Genomic DNA, 14,448 nt, shown 5'->3' with positions numbered 1-14,448 from the left:
CCTACATGCCAAAGAGAGCAGAGCACGGGCTTGTGCTCAAGTCAAAGCGATTCAAAGCGAGCTTCAACTTGCACTCAACCTTCTTACTAAGTACGATGTATTGTTGGATGGGGCTCGACGCTAAGTACGACGGCCCTGCCACCTCTGAACCAGAGGGTCAAACGTGAACAAGACAGCTACAGTAGCAGCGGCAGACATGTCGGGACCTCTGGGACGAATCATCGCGCAGGTGGTGGTCATGGGCGCGGGCATCGTGTCTAAGGCCTTCGTGCAGGCCTACCAGCAGGCCGTCCACAACGCTCGCACGGGCAACACTGGCGCCATGGCAGCGAAGACGGTGGTGCGCAAGAACCAAATGTCCAAGCAGCAAGCGCGCGAGATTCTCAACTTCCCCACGAGTGGACCGGTGCCTTCCTCGGAGGAGATCCAGAAGCAGTTCACAAGGTACTTCGAAGCCAACGACCCAGCCAAGGGTGGCTCGTTCTACCTGCAGTCCAAGATTTTCCGGGCCAAGGAAGCGCTAGAGCGCAAGGACCCTGACGAGGAAGCTCCGGCCAGCGATGCGGCGAAGGAAAAATAGAATGCGCGTAGTGATGGTCGCGCTACAGGCCGAAGAACTCCCGCAGGTGCCGTGTGCCGCGCTCTCGAAGGCCGCCACTCTCGTGGTGGGCGGTTTGACCACCGACTGCGGTGCTACTGCGGCGAAGCTAGACTGGGATAGGAAGTTACCACGTAGCTGGGTCTCCCCTGCGTCGCTTGGACGTGGGGCGGAGGCTGGCGTCCTGCATAAAGCTCTCTCTATAATATACCTATCGAGACGCCTTGGCCTTGGCTGATCCCCATCGCAGCGCCGCGATCTCTCCCGGTAGTGACGACGACAGTCTCCATTGGTTGGTTGAAAATACTTTTGCCGGAGGTACGTACGAATTCCCCCACAGTCGTCAATCGGAGTACAACAAGGAAACATGGTGCTGGCGAGTGTGCGTGCTGGTGGCGCGCTGGCGGGAGCGGCGGTGCGCAATGGCGCGGCCGCCTTCAGTACGGCGGGGCGTGTGACGTTTGAACAGCTCACGGCTGGAGCCGACGCCGAGCAGCTGGAGTTCATGAAGGAGCAGATCGTGCAAGTGGACGAGCTGGACAACGTCGTGGGCCCTATCAGCAAGAAGGATGGTACGTGTCGACGTCGGCCTTGTACCTAAAGATGCACCTAGCTAACTGAGTGGGGGTACTTGTTCCGGTGGATTGACAAACAGCGCACATCCACGACGGCGTTCTGCACCGCGCCTTCAGCGTGTTCGTCTTCAACTCGAAGAACGAGCTGCTTATTCAGAAGCGCGCGAGCGAAAAGATCACCTTCCCCAGCTTCTGGGCGAACACGTGCTGCAGGTAGAGTGGCGCTACAACGTCGTGTATACTGTGTGCTGGAGCGTAACTTGGTTTTGCGATTGCAGCCACCCGCTTTTCACTGAAGGAGAGCTCGAGGACGGCTTCGGTGTGAAACGTGCGGCCATCCGCAAGCTGGAGCACGAGCTTGGCATTCCTACTTCCACCTTTGCACTCGAAGACTTGGCTTACGTCTCCACGGTCATGTACAAGGTACGCGACTTCAACAACATGTTTCTTAAAGATGTTTCCGGGCGCTTACATGTTTACCTTGTTTCGACCGCAGGCTGCGTCAGACGCTAATTGGACGGAGTACGAAATGGACCACATTCTGTTTGCGCGTGGCGACGTGTCGCTGGACAACGTGAACAAGAACGAGGTGGAACAAGTCGAGTTCGTTACTCGTGAGAACCTGCCAGCACTCCTGAATGATTCCACGCGGAAGCTCTCGCCGTGGTTCCACCTCATCGGTTCTAACTTGCTACCTAAATGGTGGGACAATCTCGACACGGTGCTGGCGAAAGACAACGCTGACCGCCAGATCCACGACTACCGCTAGGTAGCTGATAGCTACGCGCTCAACAGGCTAGACTGCCCCTATAGAACTGGCACACAGAGCTTGAAAGTGTGCACTACAAGAAAACACAATTCACCATGAAACACGCCGAGCTGAAATGGCTGATGTTCTGTTGTGAGTTAATTTGCATCTTCTGAGCGGCTAGTTGGAGCGAGCTTAGAAAGACTAGCACCGATGTTTGAGAAGAACGAGCCGATCGAATACTTCGAGAACTGGGACATACGCAGCGACGCACTGCCAAGATAATCACCGTTCTTGTCCGTGCCCGTCCAACCAACGTAGATCGTGAGATCACACTGTGCAGTGGTGTTGGTGCTGGTGCTGGTGCTATTCGAACCGGCAGAGCTGCCGTCACCGACAGTCACGCTCGCATCGGAAGCGTTCGTTGAATAACCCGAGCAGCTCTCCACAGCGCTATAACACGTTTGTCCTTGTCCGCTCAGCCGTCCGGTTGCCGATTCTTCTGGCTTCGAGTACAGGTTGTAGTCACACATCTCTGCTGTGCAGAAATAGCAGCCTTCGTCCCAGCTGACGCCTTGCACAACACCTTTCTTCACAGAGATAATGGCCGTCATGTACGGGGAGATGCGATTTGTTGACGCAGACGAGTAGAGCTTATAGTTGGTGCGATACTTGAGGCTCGAGACGGTGAGGAAAGCACCTGATGGGTTGGCTCCGATACGCGTATCATTCCACGCTAAGAGTGCACGAAAAATGGGAGTTAGTGTTTGCGACGAACGCAGCTAGCAAGATGCACTTACAGTCGCTGATGCGTAGCACCGTGAACTTATCCGCTACAGGCGTGAAGAGCGTGCGGTACTCGTCGTTCACGTTGATACAGACGTACGTAATCGTTCCTTTCACGACGAGAGGCACGGGGTTGGACGGTGAGCAGATACTCGTCACGTTCGTCTGCACGGCGTACACGCTCATGCTTGCCATGGCCATCGCCATCGCCCAAGCGGCCAGCAGCCATGAGTGCTGGAAAACCGCGCGCCGGTGCTGCGTTGAACTCATCGCGTGGTCGATGTGGAGGACGAATACGCTGTGCTGGAGCGGGGGGAGAAGTTTCGCTTTTCGCTGTGCTGACCTTTCTCGAAGGCATCACTCGTTGTCGGCAATCCGTTGATTTTTTGCATTTCAAAATAGCAACGGAGAAACCCCCGGGCATGAAGCAAAACCCGCTACATATCATCCTCATCAGGCCTGTAACGAAGCTGGGCAGACCGAACCACGGTACTCCATTTTTTTTGGTTCGGAGTTACAGATGACCTTTCAACCGAACACGGTTTACCGGTATACCGTCTTCGCTCAAATAACCTCAGGAACCGACGAAGCAAAACGCCCGGTTCAGGTTTTTCGGGTTCGTTTTGATCGCCTGTCCTAGGTGCGAATGCTGCAGGTTCTCGCGAATCTTCGCTACAATGAGCGACAGGTGCCTCCTTGAAAAGCCGCACGACCGAGCGATCACCGTATCCTTGCTCGCTGTGTGGCTTTTGGTTTCCGATAGATGCTAGAAAGCAGCATGTGCCCTCACAGTTCAATTGGTGTCTTAGCATGCGGCCCTCTCTGAAACCATGGCCGGGGATCCCGTCTTGGTTGCTCACGATGATTTGAAGGTCCATCTGTTGGTTGGAGCACGAGGAAGCATTCATCACCGAAAGCTTATCGTTAATCCGCTTCTCCATGAGAGTTTCACTGTCTGCGAATTTCTGCTCGGAAACCCTTCGATCCGCTAATATTGCTTTTTCCACAACTCGGTTTGCTGTCTGCTCCATTTTCAAATTCAACTCACAAACAGCAGCACGGAGTTAAACATCAATCTGCTGCTTATAAAGCTCTTGAGACGAACAAAGATCGGAAAGTTGCTTTGCAAGCTTTGCTTGTAAATCGTCCATACGAGCGTTCAATTCGGCTTGTTTTTTGTCTCCAGCAAGCGCATGATTCTGAAGTATGCGCTTCTCAGCATCAGCAAGTGAAGCAGCTACGTCCTGCTTGATTTCCCCGAAAAGCTGGCCGCCGGTTGCTTTAAGACGAATATTAAGCTGCTGCTCAATAGCTTTTGCGCTCGTAGCCATTTTTTCTCAACAAAATGATCCAACTTGGAGGTAAAATCATCCATTTTTTTGCTGAGGTTTGTCTCCATAGCGGCTACGCTTGAATCAGTGTGTTTGCAGGCCGTCATCAGCAGCGATTCAAGCTTTTCCTGCGTGCGAGCTTCTTGTTCAGACGCCAGATCTACCGCGGTGTAAAGCGTCTTCAGCTGTGACTCATCTACATGTTCCCGAAGGCGAGACTCCAAACGCGATGCATGGTACCCCGCTTTTGCCTCCACCGCTGCATCAAAAGAAGCCTGTGCCACATACAAAGCTTGATTCACATGTTCTTCACATACTCGGGCAATTAAATTATCAGGATCAATTAGCTGAGAGTTGGCAACGTTAATATCCACAGCTTCCTCGAGTCGTGCACGAGCTTCAATGAGGCGCGTTTCTGCGGTGTCAGCGCGAGCCGTGATCTCGTCAATACCTTGACCAATGCTTGATTGAACCACTAGCTGTGAGCTGCGAAAGCTTTCTTCAAGCCGCGGTTGCAGCCTCTGCTCGATCGTAGCCGCGACACCTTCAACCTCGGCTCGTGTATGGACAAGAAGTTGATCCACACGGTGTTCAAAGCAGTGGCAGGTTTGCTGTGCTCGTAGCTGGATATCCGACAACGCGTGCGAGACTTCAATGGGGTGCCCGGTGATTTGAATGATGCCCTCCTGTAGAGTGAGCTGGCGTCGACGATGAACTTGTGAGGGCTGATCGACATCAGGTTGCACGTCATCACAGTGCGAAGCACCAGCAAACGCAGCGAGCGCATGCATCATCTTCAGCGGATGCCGTCTGCAAAAGCCGCACTAAGCAGTTTCGTTCTTGAAATTTTTTGACCAACCAGGGCAACTCCAAACGAACTCAATTTGCCGTTTCACACAGGTTCTCTCGCTAAAGTGCGGTGCCAAACGAACCGATAAAACCTCGAGAACCTAGTTCTTGAGGTTTTACAGGTTCGCCAAAAAACCCAGGTTCGTCTTCGGTTCGTTCCAGGCTTGATCCTCATGCTGGCGTGGCCGCAATTAGAGCTGATTGCCCAGTAATGCCTTCCATGCGGCCTATCGGCGTTTTGGGCGATCCCGCCGATCAGCGATCAACGACCGGCCACTCGTTAGGTACCCACAGTGTTGTCTCCATTGTCTCAAATTCTTAACGGGACAGCTCTGGTTCTACATGTACGCAGTAGATTCGTCAAGCCCAATATGGCGTGTAAAAGACCATTACAGTACAGACTCCGTGCGAGTTCTCAGCGATGAAAGTCACTGCTCGGCCGCATTTTACCGCTCTGGGAAACGACCGCAACGACCGCGGCAAGTGGTTAGACGCAAATGTTCCCCACGAAAGCGGTCCATCGACTAGCTCCCCGTGAATTTCCCGCCGTGGTGAGCACTGCAGCCTCTTGGATCAGATTGTTCTCTAAGCGGATAGCTTAGAGCCAGCGTCATTTCTTGTCAGACCATCAGTTATAAACATTCGGTACTTTTTAATATGAACTTGAGTATTCAAAATCGGCTGGTACTACCGGTATAAAGCAACAGAGGCGGTCGGATCGATGTATTTAACGAGTATTCAGTTTTGGAATAAAACGCCGCACGTGTGGGCCTTAGCGGACCGACTTCGGAGGCGGCGCGATGAACGATCGGCTGCGCTGCGCATTGCAGCCCATTGATCAACATTGTGTTCATCACGCCATGGCCCATGCCGAGCGCCACGGTGGGGCTCGTGGAGATCGCGTCGCCGCAGTACGTGGCGCACACAGCTCATAGAGCTGCGTGGTCAAGGCAATGATAAGCACGTGTGGGCCTCACCGACCGACCATTACTACTTCGGAGGCGGCGCGATGAACGATCGCCTGCGCTGTGCATTGCTGCCCATTGATCAACATTGTTTTCATCACGCCATGTTCGGTATTCGCTGGGCATGCTCGACGGCACGCTGCATACGCTTGACCATGCCGAGCGCCACGGTGGGGCTCGTGGAGATCGCGTCGCTGCAGTACGTGACGCACACCACAGAGCTACGTGGTCAAGACAATGATAACAGTATCATGACATGCAAATGCAACTCCAATTATTCTTGCTAGCTCGTCGTGCAATAGCACCTCATCGTACCATAACCATGGTGGATGGGATAGGACGCCGCGTCTGACGTCAGGCGATTAAATATTCCAAAAGCAGCACGTCTTTGTTAACGACCGACATGAGAGTAGCCAGGTCAATATCACCTGGGGCAGTCAGTATTGTACTGCTCGCTAAGCACTGTACGTGATGCCGCCCTTCACGACGGGGTAAGCCCACCTGTAGATCGGCGTGGAAATACAGTGATCTTGGTCGTATCCAGCGACCATAAGCCCCATGGTGATAAACAGCTACGCAGAAGTGAAGGGCTGACGCTGTAGTCACCAGGTGCTGTGTGGGCCGGGCCAGATTGAATTTCAACCACAGTACAGTGTAGAGTAGTGCGTAAGTAAGAATACAGCATAGACCTTCAAGGCCATGTTGGTTGCAGTGACAGCGAACCTACACCACCCGCTGCTGGTTTATACGAGGGCTGGACCATTAAGTTCTGTCGTAACCCAGATGGTCCAACCCTCGCATAAAGCTGCAGATCAAGCCTTGTAGCAAGATACAAGTTTGGATTGCTGCAAACCGTCGAGCCGACGTGAAAGGACAATAGCAGGGACAGCGCTTGGACATTATCAAGGCAAGTCCCAGAATTATTCAAGGCAAGTCCCAGAGACGCTTTACTTCAATATCCCTGTGCCTAGTGTGCGCATTCAGCAGAAACGAATTGTCAGCCAAGCACAAGCATCGGAGCTCGAGTGAAGTTGCGCCTCATGGCCGAAGAGGACCCGTTCGCTGAGATGGACGCGATGCTCGCAGAGCAAGTGCGCCTACGGGCACTCCCGCCGAAGCGAACGGTCCGCGGGGTGCGCGAGTTCTACCTGATGCACAAGCCGAAGGAGGACGACTACGTTGGTGTGGCTCTGTGTGTCGCTGGGATCGAGGACCAGCCCAAGCTGTATCGGTACAACCTGGTCGACGCGATTTTCGAGGGCAAAGAGGCTGGGCTGAAGGCGAGAATGGCCAAGATGGACCGCGCGATGCGCAACACTATCACGTTGCAGGTGACAATGTGGAAGCCTCGTAAGCGTCCCCTGGGCGGAGTGCGCTGCCCGCACCGGGTTGGCGAAGTCGCCGTCATTGGCAAGGTCCGCAAGCTGCAGATGTACCATTCCCTTCTGCAGGGGCAAGTGGAGGCAGAGGATTGGATGGCTGAGCAGGAGCGCGGCCTCTAAGCGGTCCGACAAGTTGGAGGCGGCGGCGATTGCGGTAGAGTGACGTGCTTTCATGAAAATGCTGAACAAGATGCCGAGCGAACTACCCACAACCAGTGTTCAGCAGTTTGCGTTGGATGATAAGCATGAGCTTGGTTCATGCAGGGCCCACCAGAAGAAAGGTATTTAGCAGATCATCGTGGTAGGTAAGCCTAATTTAATATAACGAGTTGTCAGTGTCAAGCCATGTATTGTCCGTTTTAGAAGTTTGCTGGGAAGTAGTTGGGCACGTCGCTCTTGTGCCGTCCACCACCGTGATGCTATAGTACTGGTATGGCTGCGGCAGGTTCCTCAGCGACATACTTCGACCGTGTAGCGAGTTGCTCAGCAGCCCCTCCAAGATTTGGTTTCGCCGTGGATCTTGCAGCTGTTGCGTTCGTTAAAGAGCTGCATCCACAATAAAGTAATAAGGGCATGTACTGCATGGTATCGGGCTTGACGTCGGCAGCCAGGACCAGTTACCGGTCGGAGGGGAAGCTCAGCAGCTTCTCGCCCACGAATATGAACTTGAGCAACTCGGAGCTATAGCCGACGATGATCTTTGACAACAGTGGCTTGGGTTTTGGGTACGAGGGCAGTGTGGGGGTGGGCGTGTGGTCATCTTGACAGCGGGACCGAAGCCTGGGGTCATCTCGCCAGCACGCCCACGACCATCTCGTGTGTCGAGGCACTAACCTCGACTAATAGTGCAATTGTACTAACAGTGACGCACTATTAGTACAACTGCAGCCACTGGCCAAAATTTCATTTTCTCCTCCAATCAATTTTTTCAGGTTCATATTTTCCAGTAACCAAATCTTCAGATATTTACTTCTGTAGTAGCAAAGAGCAGTTTTCTCGGAGACATCCAATGGAGGAAGAGACTAAGTGTGAAGATGGTGCTGGGTGCGGGCTGAGTGCGCAGGTGCGAGCGATTCGTAGTAGCCCTATGACTTCCATCACTTCACTAATGAAGTCGCGAAGCTTGGCGCGATCTAACTCCCGAACTCGTGAATGGTCTACTTGATTACCAAACTTGGTCGCTAACTAACCGCATGCTCATCGCTGACGTATCTCGCCTAACCGAACGCGACGTACCACAAGCAATCCAAAGTCAGGGTGTAAATGCCGGCTGTCAAGGTGTCAAGCTTCTAGTTCTTGTTATTAGTGAACAAGAGCTTACCTACAACCGTGTAACCGGTGAGGTTGAAGATTATACCTCTGCTTAATTAATTAAATTTATTATTTCTTATACCTATCTGTATATATGACCAACATGTCGACTGAGTTAAGTTTTGGAAAATTTAAAGGTAAGACCATTGAAGAAGTATTTGCTTCTGATCCTGGTTATTGCCGCTGGCTGAAGAACCAACCAAATGTACTAAATGATAAACTGCCTTCGTTTTATGAAGGTAGGTACCTTGACGAATATTTGGATTTTGATTTGTGAAGGTAGGTACCTTGGGTTTTATTTTGCGAATGTTGATGAAGGTAGGTACCTTGGAACTTTACCACGTTTTAGCATTGCTTGTAGGAGATCTAAACCGGGTCTGAACAACTTTATATCACTTGAAATGCTACTGATGTAGAGCTTCAACAAGATATCTCGCTAATGTCATATTTCGAGAAAAACTAACCTCATTTTATGATGTTATATACTACTGGCTCAGAGTGCCCCAGAGGATCCAATTGCCCTGAGAACAAACCCCACTAACACCATGATCATGCGCAGGAGGCCGCTAAACCCGCTAAAAAGCTTGGACTTGTGGAGATACACGCGAGTCCGTGATGTAGCAGATTTGTAATCCAGAGTGCCGCACGATGACCCAGAGTTCACCTCCCTGAGTGCAGGTGACCCAGAGTTCCAAAAATGATTCTCTGGGTTTGGACCATAAATCCAGACTCTCTATACTGAACTTAAGTGTTTCCCAAGCCAACATCCAAGAATCGTCACAGTTCCCCAAGATTCCTCAGAATTCTCCAGGATTTCAGAAGATGACCCTGAGTGTCACATGATTTTCAGGGATTCAAGTCAGCTCGAAGTCAGTCTGCAATCAAAGTGATGCGTGACCTTGAAGAACCGCTATGGATGCGCAGACTGGATACCTTCGAGGAGTCGAGAGGGAGTCCTGCGCCATATTAAACCAAGTCCAAGGACCCACAATTGACACTTTCGACGCCGTGCGACAAATGGAGTCGCAAGCCGATCGCAAGTTGGGACCGCTGAACCCAAGGTATACTCAAGACAAGACGTTTGACCCCAAGCATAGTGAACAGAAGATATTTGCCCGAAGAAGAATGCAGAAGAGAAAGAAGTAAGAGAGAGAAGTAGCTGATAAAAGACAAACAGAGTTCCTTTTATCCTGTACTGCGCAAGTGACTTCGGCCAAGCCTGCCGACGGAAATCCGGAGGACCCGAGACTACGACCGCGGGACGCTAAGGGCACTTCAACGGCGAAGGACAGCCGTCTGTGAGGACTCCATCAAACTCAAGTCCAGTTAGGTGGGGACCAGCGACGGCCTTGAGCTTCCTGGAGTGATCCACCTATTCCATATCCTGGTTGGGTCACTTGCTGTGCTCGTGGTAGCCCATTTCATATTATTCCAGAGGGTATTTTGGGGTGCTAGGTAGTCGCCTCCAGGATTTTGTATTGACTGCTTGTGTGAAGGCAAGGTAACTGATAGTGATTGTATTTTCCTCCTTTATTGGAGGTGGTGCGCGTTTGTGTGAGTCTCAGGGGAGCTAGGCCCTTGAATTTCAGACCTAGTGTGTGTGTGACCCACCGTCCAAGGGTCCAAAAGAATAAGTGACGGCTAGGTGTAGTGTTTGTATACTCTGTATTTGTTGGTTTTATCGAGCTAGGAGGGCATTTGGGTAAGGTGTCTTCTGAGTTCCAAGTCCCAGAGTTGACTGAAATCCTGGACCCTGAATTCGTGATATTCTGGGTTTCGGGGGATCTGATTCTCTGGGTTTGCCTTTTGGTGTGGAGGTGCGTTCTGAAGTAGACGTGCACTTCCGCACTTCTTCGAGGCTACATTTACAACCGGTGGAGTGCCGTTATGTCGAAGACAAACGAGCCGACAGGGATTACACAAGGTACCCACGCCAACCACGGAGTGTGATTCTCAGGGTTTAAAGCTTTGCGGCTGCGAATCTCTGGGTCTATCTTATTGCTGTTGACTCTCAAGTCGATTCTCTGGGTCTACCCCCTGGGGAACAGTCTTGGGCTGCGCTATACGAACCCCCCTGGGCGACAAAGGCGTCATCGGCCTCGCCTCACTCGTCATTCTCGACGTTCTGCCCTGAGTAATCCAGCGTCGTCTACGACGCTTCGGTTAGGTCCGGCAAGAACGCCAGCTCATGCGCGTAGTCGGTAAGCTAAATCTCGTTCGCTACGTGCTCCGAAACGCCGTTCAAGGTGTCATCACCTTCGTCAGATCCTTCTGCAACCATGGCATGCATGACTGAGATATAGGTCGCCTCCAGTAGCTGCTCGGGGTCGTCGATCGCACTCACATCCGAATCATGGAGTTCAATGTCGGCGTCAGCGGTGGAGGTTCCGGCTTCAGTAGGAACGTCGTTAGGCCCTGGGTCGTGTTCACCCCAGTCGACTTCGCTACTACACACTGCAGCCGACGTTTCTCCTGACTCCAGGCTGGGCGCAGCGGTCCCCGTTGGCAGGACGTCCCATGTAGTTGTCTCGGCCACTGCTACTACGTCGCGGTCACCCTCCGAATCGTCGTTCGTCACGCTGCCACCATCACTCAGCTCATCCCTGGCTTCCGATGCCTCAACCGAGGCGTATGTCGCTCCCTGGCCAGTAGAGTCAGCACCACTGTTCGCATTCACGGGCAGGCAGCTCGCTCGGCTAGGCGGCGAATCTCCGGGTACGTCCGAGTCATCCGATGCGCTGGCCTCGTCGCCCGAACCATCGTTCGACCCACCAGCACGTTCCACATCGGTTGTATCAGCTCGAGCGACCTCGACCGAGCTTTCACTGAACCTGGGGTCGTCGGCGTAGCTATGTACATCGGGTGACGAGTACTCATCATCCAACGGTGCTTGTTGACGGCCTTCTGGCCATGGCGGGACATCCGGTGGCCTCGGCAGGATCTTTCGTGGCGTCGGGTAAGTTCGGCGCTCGACCGCAGGCGGCTGTTCAGCCAACCATTGCTCGTAGAGATGGCGTTCTCGTCCTTGCAGAGTCTCATCACGGCACGTTGAGTAGGCTAGCACCTGCCACTCCTTGTACTTGTTCGAGTCTAGCCTTGCGTAGCCAGTCTCTCGCGGTAATTCACCATGCGGGACTCACAGCACCACGGAGTCATGCTTGGCACACCGTGCCGCTGTGGTCGTAATGTTGGTTAGCCGTACCCATGCCGGCTGTCCCCGTCGAAGCCTCGTTACGGTCGGCACAAGCTTGTCCGTGCGTCGAACCCACACATCAAACTCTGAACGAGGTAGCCGCTGGCGCGGCAGTCGAAACTCTCGCCACGCGCGACCGGGGATGTATAAATCCTCGGTCGGGCCACACGAGGGCTGCGTGCCGTAAGGTTCGTTATCCTCAACACTCTGCGACTTCAGCAGTGGCACCATGACCTCGTCCGGAAGGCGTGAGGTGCCATAAAATAGGTCCAGCCGGATTCCAGCTGGGATCATAAAATCTATCCCAAGGACGACGTCCACACCAGCCCTATGGTCCATTATCCACATCTCGAACTCGCAAACCTGTTCCCACCCGAGGGTGATCTTCACGAGCGCCCGTCGCCGGGTCTCCATCACCCCCGGGTTGATGCCGCGGACTTCAAGACTTCGTCCATGGTCCCGGACTTCCCGCACACGTAGCCGCTTGGCGACGTTGGCTGAAATCACGCTAACATTTGCTCCAGTGTCGAGGAGGATCCTCGTTCGCGCGTCGTCCACAGCGCCCATGACCAAAGCTCTCATGCGCATCCTCTTGTCGTATCGTTTGGACGACCACCACCCCAGTCTCTCGCCGGGCAGTACTTTCACCGCCCGAACGAGGTTCCGAGGTGGTCCCCTGACCTGGGCTAGACTTGTAATCAAAGCCTCGGTCGGGTGTTCATCACGTTCATCATCATCATCTTCATCAACACCAGTCTCAACGAGACTTGGGTCTCGGTTCTCTCCATTTTCCGTCGGTTTCACACGATCGTTGTTCATCAGGTCGTCAGGCCGTTTGCTTTTGCCCATGAACGCGAACAGATAGTCCGCATCAACCGCAGGCTCAGCTAACTGTGGCAGCCCGATTGGGACCAACCCAGTTTCAGTTGGCGGGCTGCCTAGTTTAAATGGCTTCCATACACCAGGCTTTGCAGCTCTAGCGACAGATCCTTCTTGTCGACCTTCGACTTCAGAAGCTTGGTGAGCTCGTGAAGTGCTTCACACTTCCCAGCGTCGTGCACCTGTTTGCACAGTTTACACCGCCGGTAGCAGAAGTGCACCGAGTAAGACGGGCTTTCGCACGCGGCACACGGCCCATACTGGCGACGACCATCTCGTTCGCGGTTGGACGGGCCTCCTCCGTTCCTGAAGCGTTGGTTATCAGTCCGAGCGAACGTTCCTTCGGCTGCGGCTCTGCGCTCAGCGTCGTTAGCGGCAGCGACATGTCCGGTAGACTCGTTCGAGTCGTAATCGTCATGCGAATCCTCGTCCGAGTGCTGGCGCCCGTCCTCGAAGCAATCCTCGTTCGTCCCAGCATCACGTCGGGGGGCGTATGATCCCTCGTTACGCGCACCCACCGAGTCCCTGACGTTCCATTCTGCCATCACATCGACCAGCGCGTCAACCAAAGTGACTCGGGACCGGTACGGCGATCCATCGCGTCGGTCACGGCGACGGTCGTCTTCACTGCGGTCGTTGCGGCGGTCGTTGTCACGGCGACGTCGTTTGCGACGGTCTTCGTCGTGGTAGCGTCGTTCGCGGCGGTAGCCACCACGAGAATCCTCGTTCGACCTCGCATCGCGTCGACGTCCATCATCTTGACTCCGAGAGCGGCGGAATGACGATTCTCGGTTCGATTTGCGGTCACGGTGACGCAGGATGTCGTTGATCATGTCTTCGAGGTCATGGACGCTCTTGACCCAGACGTGGCACAGACGGTCTTCTAAGTTTCGGTCGTCACACGTGGCCAAGAAGTGTTCCACGTGGTCCTTCGCGTCACGACCACCGTTCTCAAATTGCACACCGGCGTTGCTAGCGTAGCCGTTGAGCCGGTTGAGGTAGTCACAAACGTGTTCCTTGTCTTCTCGCTTGGCCGAGTAGTACCGAGCCTTCGCAGACTGGGAAAACTTCGAGCAATAGTACTTGATGAACGCCTCGCTCAGCAACTTCCACGTGCGTCTTGTCTTGCGTGGGAGCTGGCGACACCAGTGCAGGGCTCCATCCCTGAGCTTAAGTTCGAACGGCATGCACTACTCGTTGGGTGGTGCATGCGTTCCCTTCATCTCATAGATGAACGTTCGGAGCCACTGCATGGAGTGCTCGCTCTTGTCGCGCGTTCCGTAGAACGGCTTGATGTTGGCGAGAGGCAAATGCGTGGCGATCTCGAGCGTTGGGGTTGAGCTCTGGTTGTCTACGGTCCGTAGATCGTGGGGTTACCATGTGTGAGTCTTGCATGTACGGCGAGGCTTCGCCCTTGGTTGCAAAGACACCGTCATCAGTGGCTCCCTTCCGAGGGGTCGCTGGTAGCGGGACCTTCGACGGGTCTACTGCCTCCGAGGTCGAACGAAGCATCGTTGGGCCTCGCGAACTGACGTCCGCCACTCCAAAGGCATTACGCAGCTTCTTCCTCCACTTGGTTAACGCCGTGGCAGCGGCGGTCGGCGTCCAACTCGCGAGCGCAGCCTCCGAGGGGAGGATCTGGGGTTCGCACCCCATAGCTCGCAAGAAGTCCACAGTATTCTGCACAACGTGCCGAGTGCTCGTTGAGTTGATCGGCGTAGCCAACGCCCCTCCGAGGTCCATCCAGATGGCCTGGCGGACTTGCTTCGGGGAGAACAACTGCATCCATTCGCTCTTGGTCTTCATCAGGTCTAGGCACCGGCCTAGGACC

The 14,448-nt window shown here is 53.8% G+C and overlaps 7 protein-coding genes across 7 annotated transcripts; 4 read left to right on the top strand and 3 right to left on the bottom strand.

Annotated features, from left to right (window-relative positions):
* Positions 1–187: 187 nt before the first annotated feature.
* On the top strand, positions 188–580 carry PHYSODRAFT_562549 (hypothetical protein; the record flags this gene model as incomplete). The annotated part of the gene is made up of 1 exon (XM_009533302.1): positions 188–580. Exon 1 carries the CDS (start codon positions 197–199, stop codon positions 578–580), a length of 384 nt encoding a protein of 127 aa, XP_009531597.1. The 5' UTR covers positions 188–196.
* Positions 581–965: 385 nt separating this feature from the next.
* PHYSODRAFT_514370 (hypothetical protein) lies at positions 966–1,942 on the top strand (the record flags this gene model as incomplete). Its single annotated transcript, XM_009533301.1, has 4 exons — positions 966–1,170; positions 1,254–1,386; positions 1,452–1,596; positions 1,628–1,942. 4 exons carry the CDS (start codon positions 966–968, stop codon positions 1,940–1,942), a joined length of 798 nt encoding a protein of 265 aa, XP_009531596.1.
* Positions 1,943–2,079: 137 nt separating this feature from the next.
* PHYSODRAFT_352038 (hypothetical protein) lies at positions 2,080–2,893 on the bottom strand (the record flags this gene model as incomplete). Its single annotated transcript, XM_009533300.1, has 2 exons — positions 2,080–2,657; positions 2,722–2,893. The coding sequence occupies 2 exons, from the start codon at positions 2,891–2,893 to the stop codon at positions 2,080–2,082; spliced, it is 750 nt and encodes a 249-aa protein (XP_009531595.1).
* A 1,051-nt stretch (positions 2,894–3,944) lies between these two features.
* Positions 3,945–4,832, bottom strand: PHYSODRAFT_303424 (hypothetical protein; the record flags this gene model as incomplete). The annotated part of the gene is made up of 1 exon (XM_009533299.1): positions 3,945–4,832. One exon carries the CDS (start codon positions 4,830–4,832, stop codon positions 3,945–3,947), a length of 888 nt encoding a protein of 295 aa, XP_009531594.1.
* A 2,060-nt stretch (positions 4,833–6,892) lies between these two features.
* On the top strand, positions 6,893–7,354 carry PHYSODRAFT_335833 (hypothetical protein; the record flags this gene model as incomplete). Its single annotated transcript, XM_009533298.1, has 1 exon — positions 6,893–7,354. One exon carries the CDS (start codon positions 6,893–6,895, stop codon positions 7,352–7,354), a length of 462 nt encoding a protein of 153 aa, XP_009531593.1.
* A 1,010-nt stretch (positions 7,355–8,364) lies between these two features.
* On the top strand, positions 8,365–8,601 carry PHYSODRAFT_512371 (hypothetical protein; the record flags this gene model as incomplete). Its single annotated transcript, XM_009533297.1, has 2 exons — positions 8,365–8,442; positions 8,491–8,601. Coding segments are annotated over 2 exons (189 nt in total), but the record flags the coding sequence as incomplete, so codon positions are not given.
* A 2,150-nt stretch (positions 8,602–10,751) lies between these two features.
* PHYSODRAFT_253063 (hypothetical protein) lies at positions 10,752–14,423 on the bottom strand (the record flags this gene model as incomplete). The annotated part of the gene is made up of 6 exons (XM_009533296.1): positions 10,752–11,635; positions 11,686–11,719; positions 11,748–12,629; positions 12,701–13,781; positions 13,812–13,960; positions 13,995–14,423. 6 exons carry the CDS (start codon positions 14,421–14,423, stop codon positions 10,752–10,754), a joined length of 3,459 nt encoding a protein of 1,152 aa, XP_009531591.1.
* Positions 14,424–14,448: the final 25 nt, after the last annotated feature.

This window comes from Phytophthora sojae (assembly GCF_000149755.1).
Source record: "Phytophthora sojae unplaced genomic scaffold PHYSOscaffold_6, whole genome shotgun sequence".
Lineage (NCBI taxonomy): Eukaryota > Oomycota > Peronosporomycetes > Peronosporales > Peronosporaceae > Phytophthora > Phytophthora sojae.
Note: the sequence above shows the minus strand (reverse complement) of the source record. Positions and strands in the feature narration are given on the sequence as shown.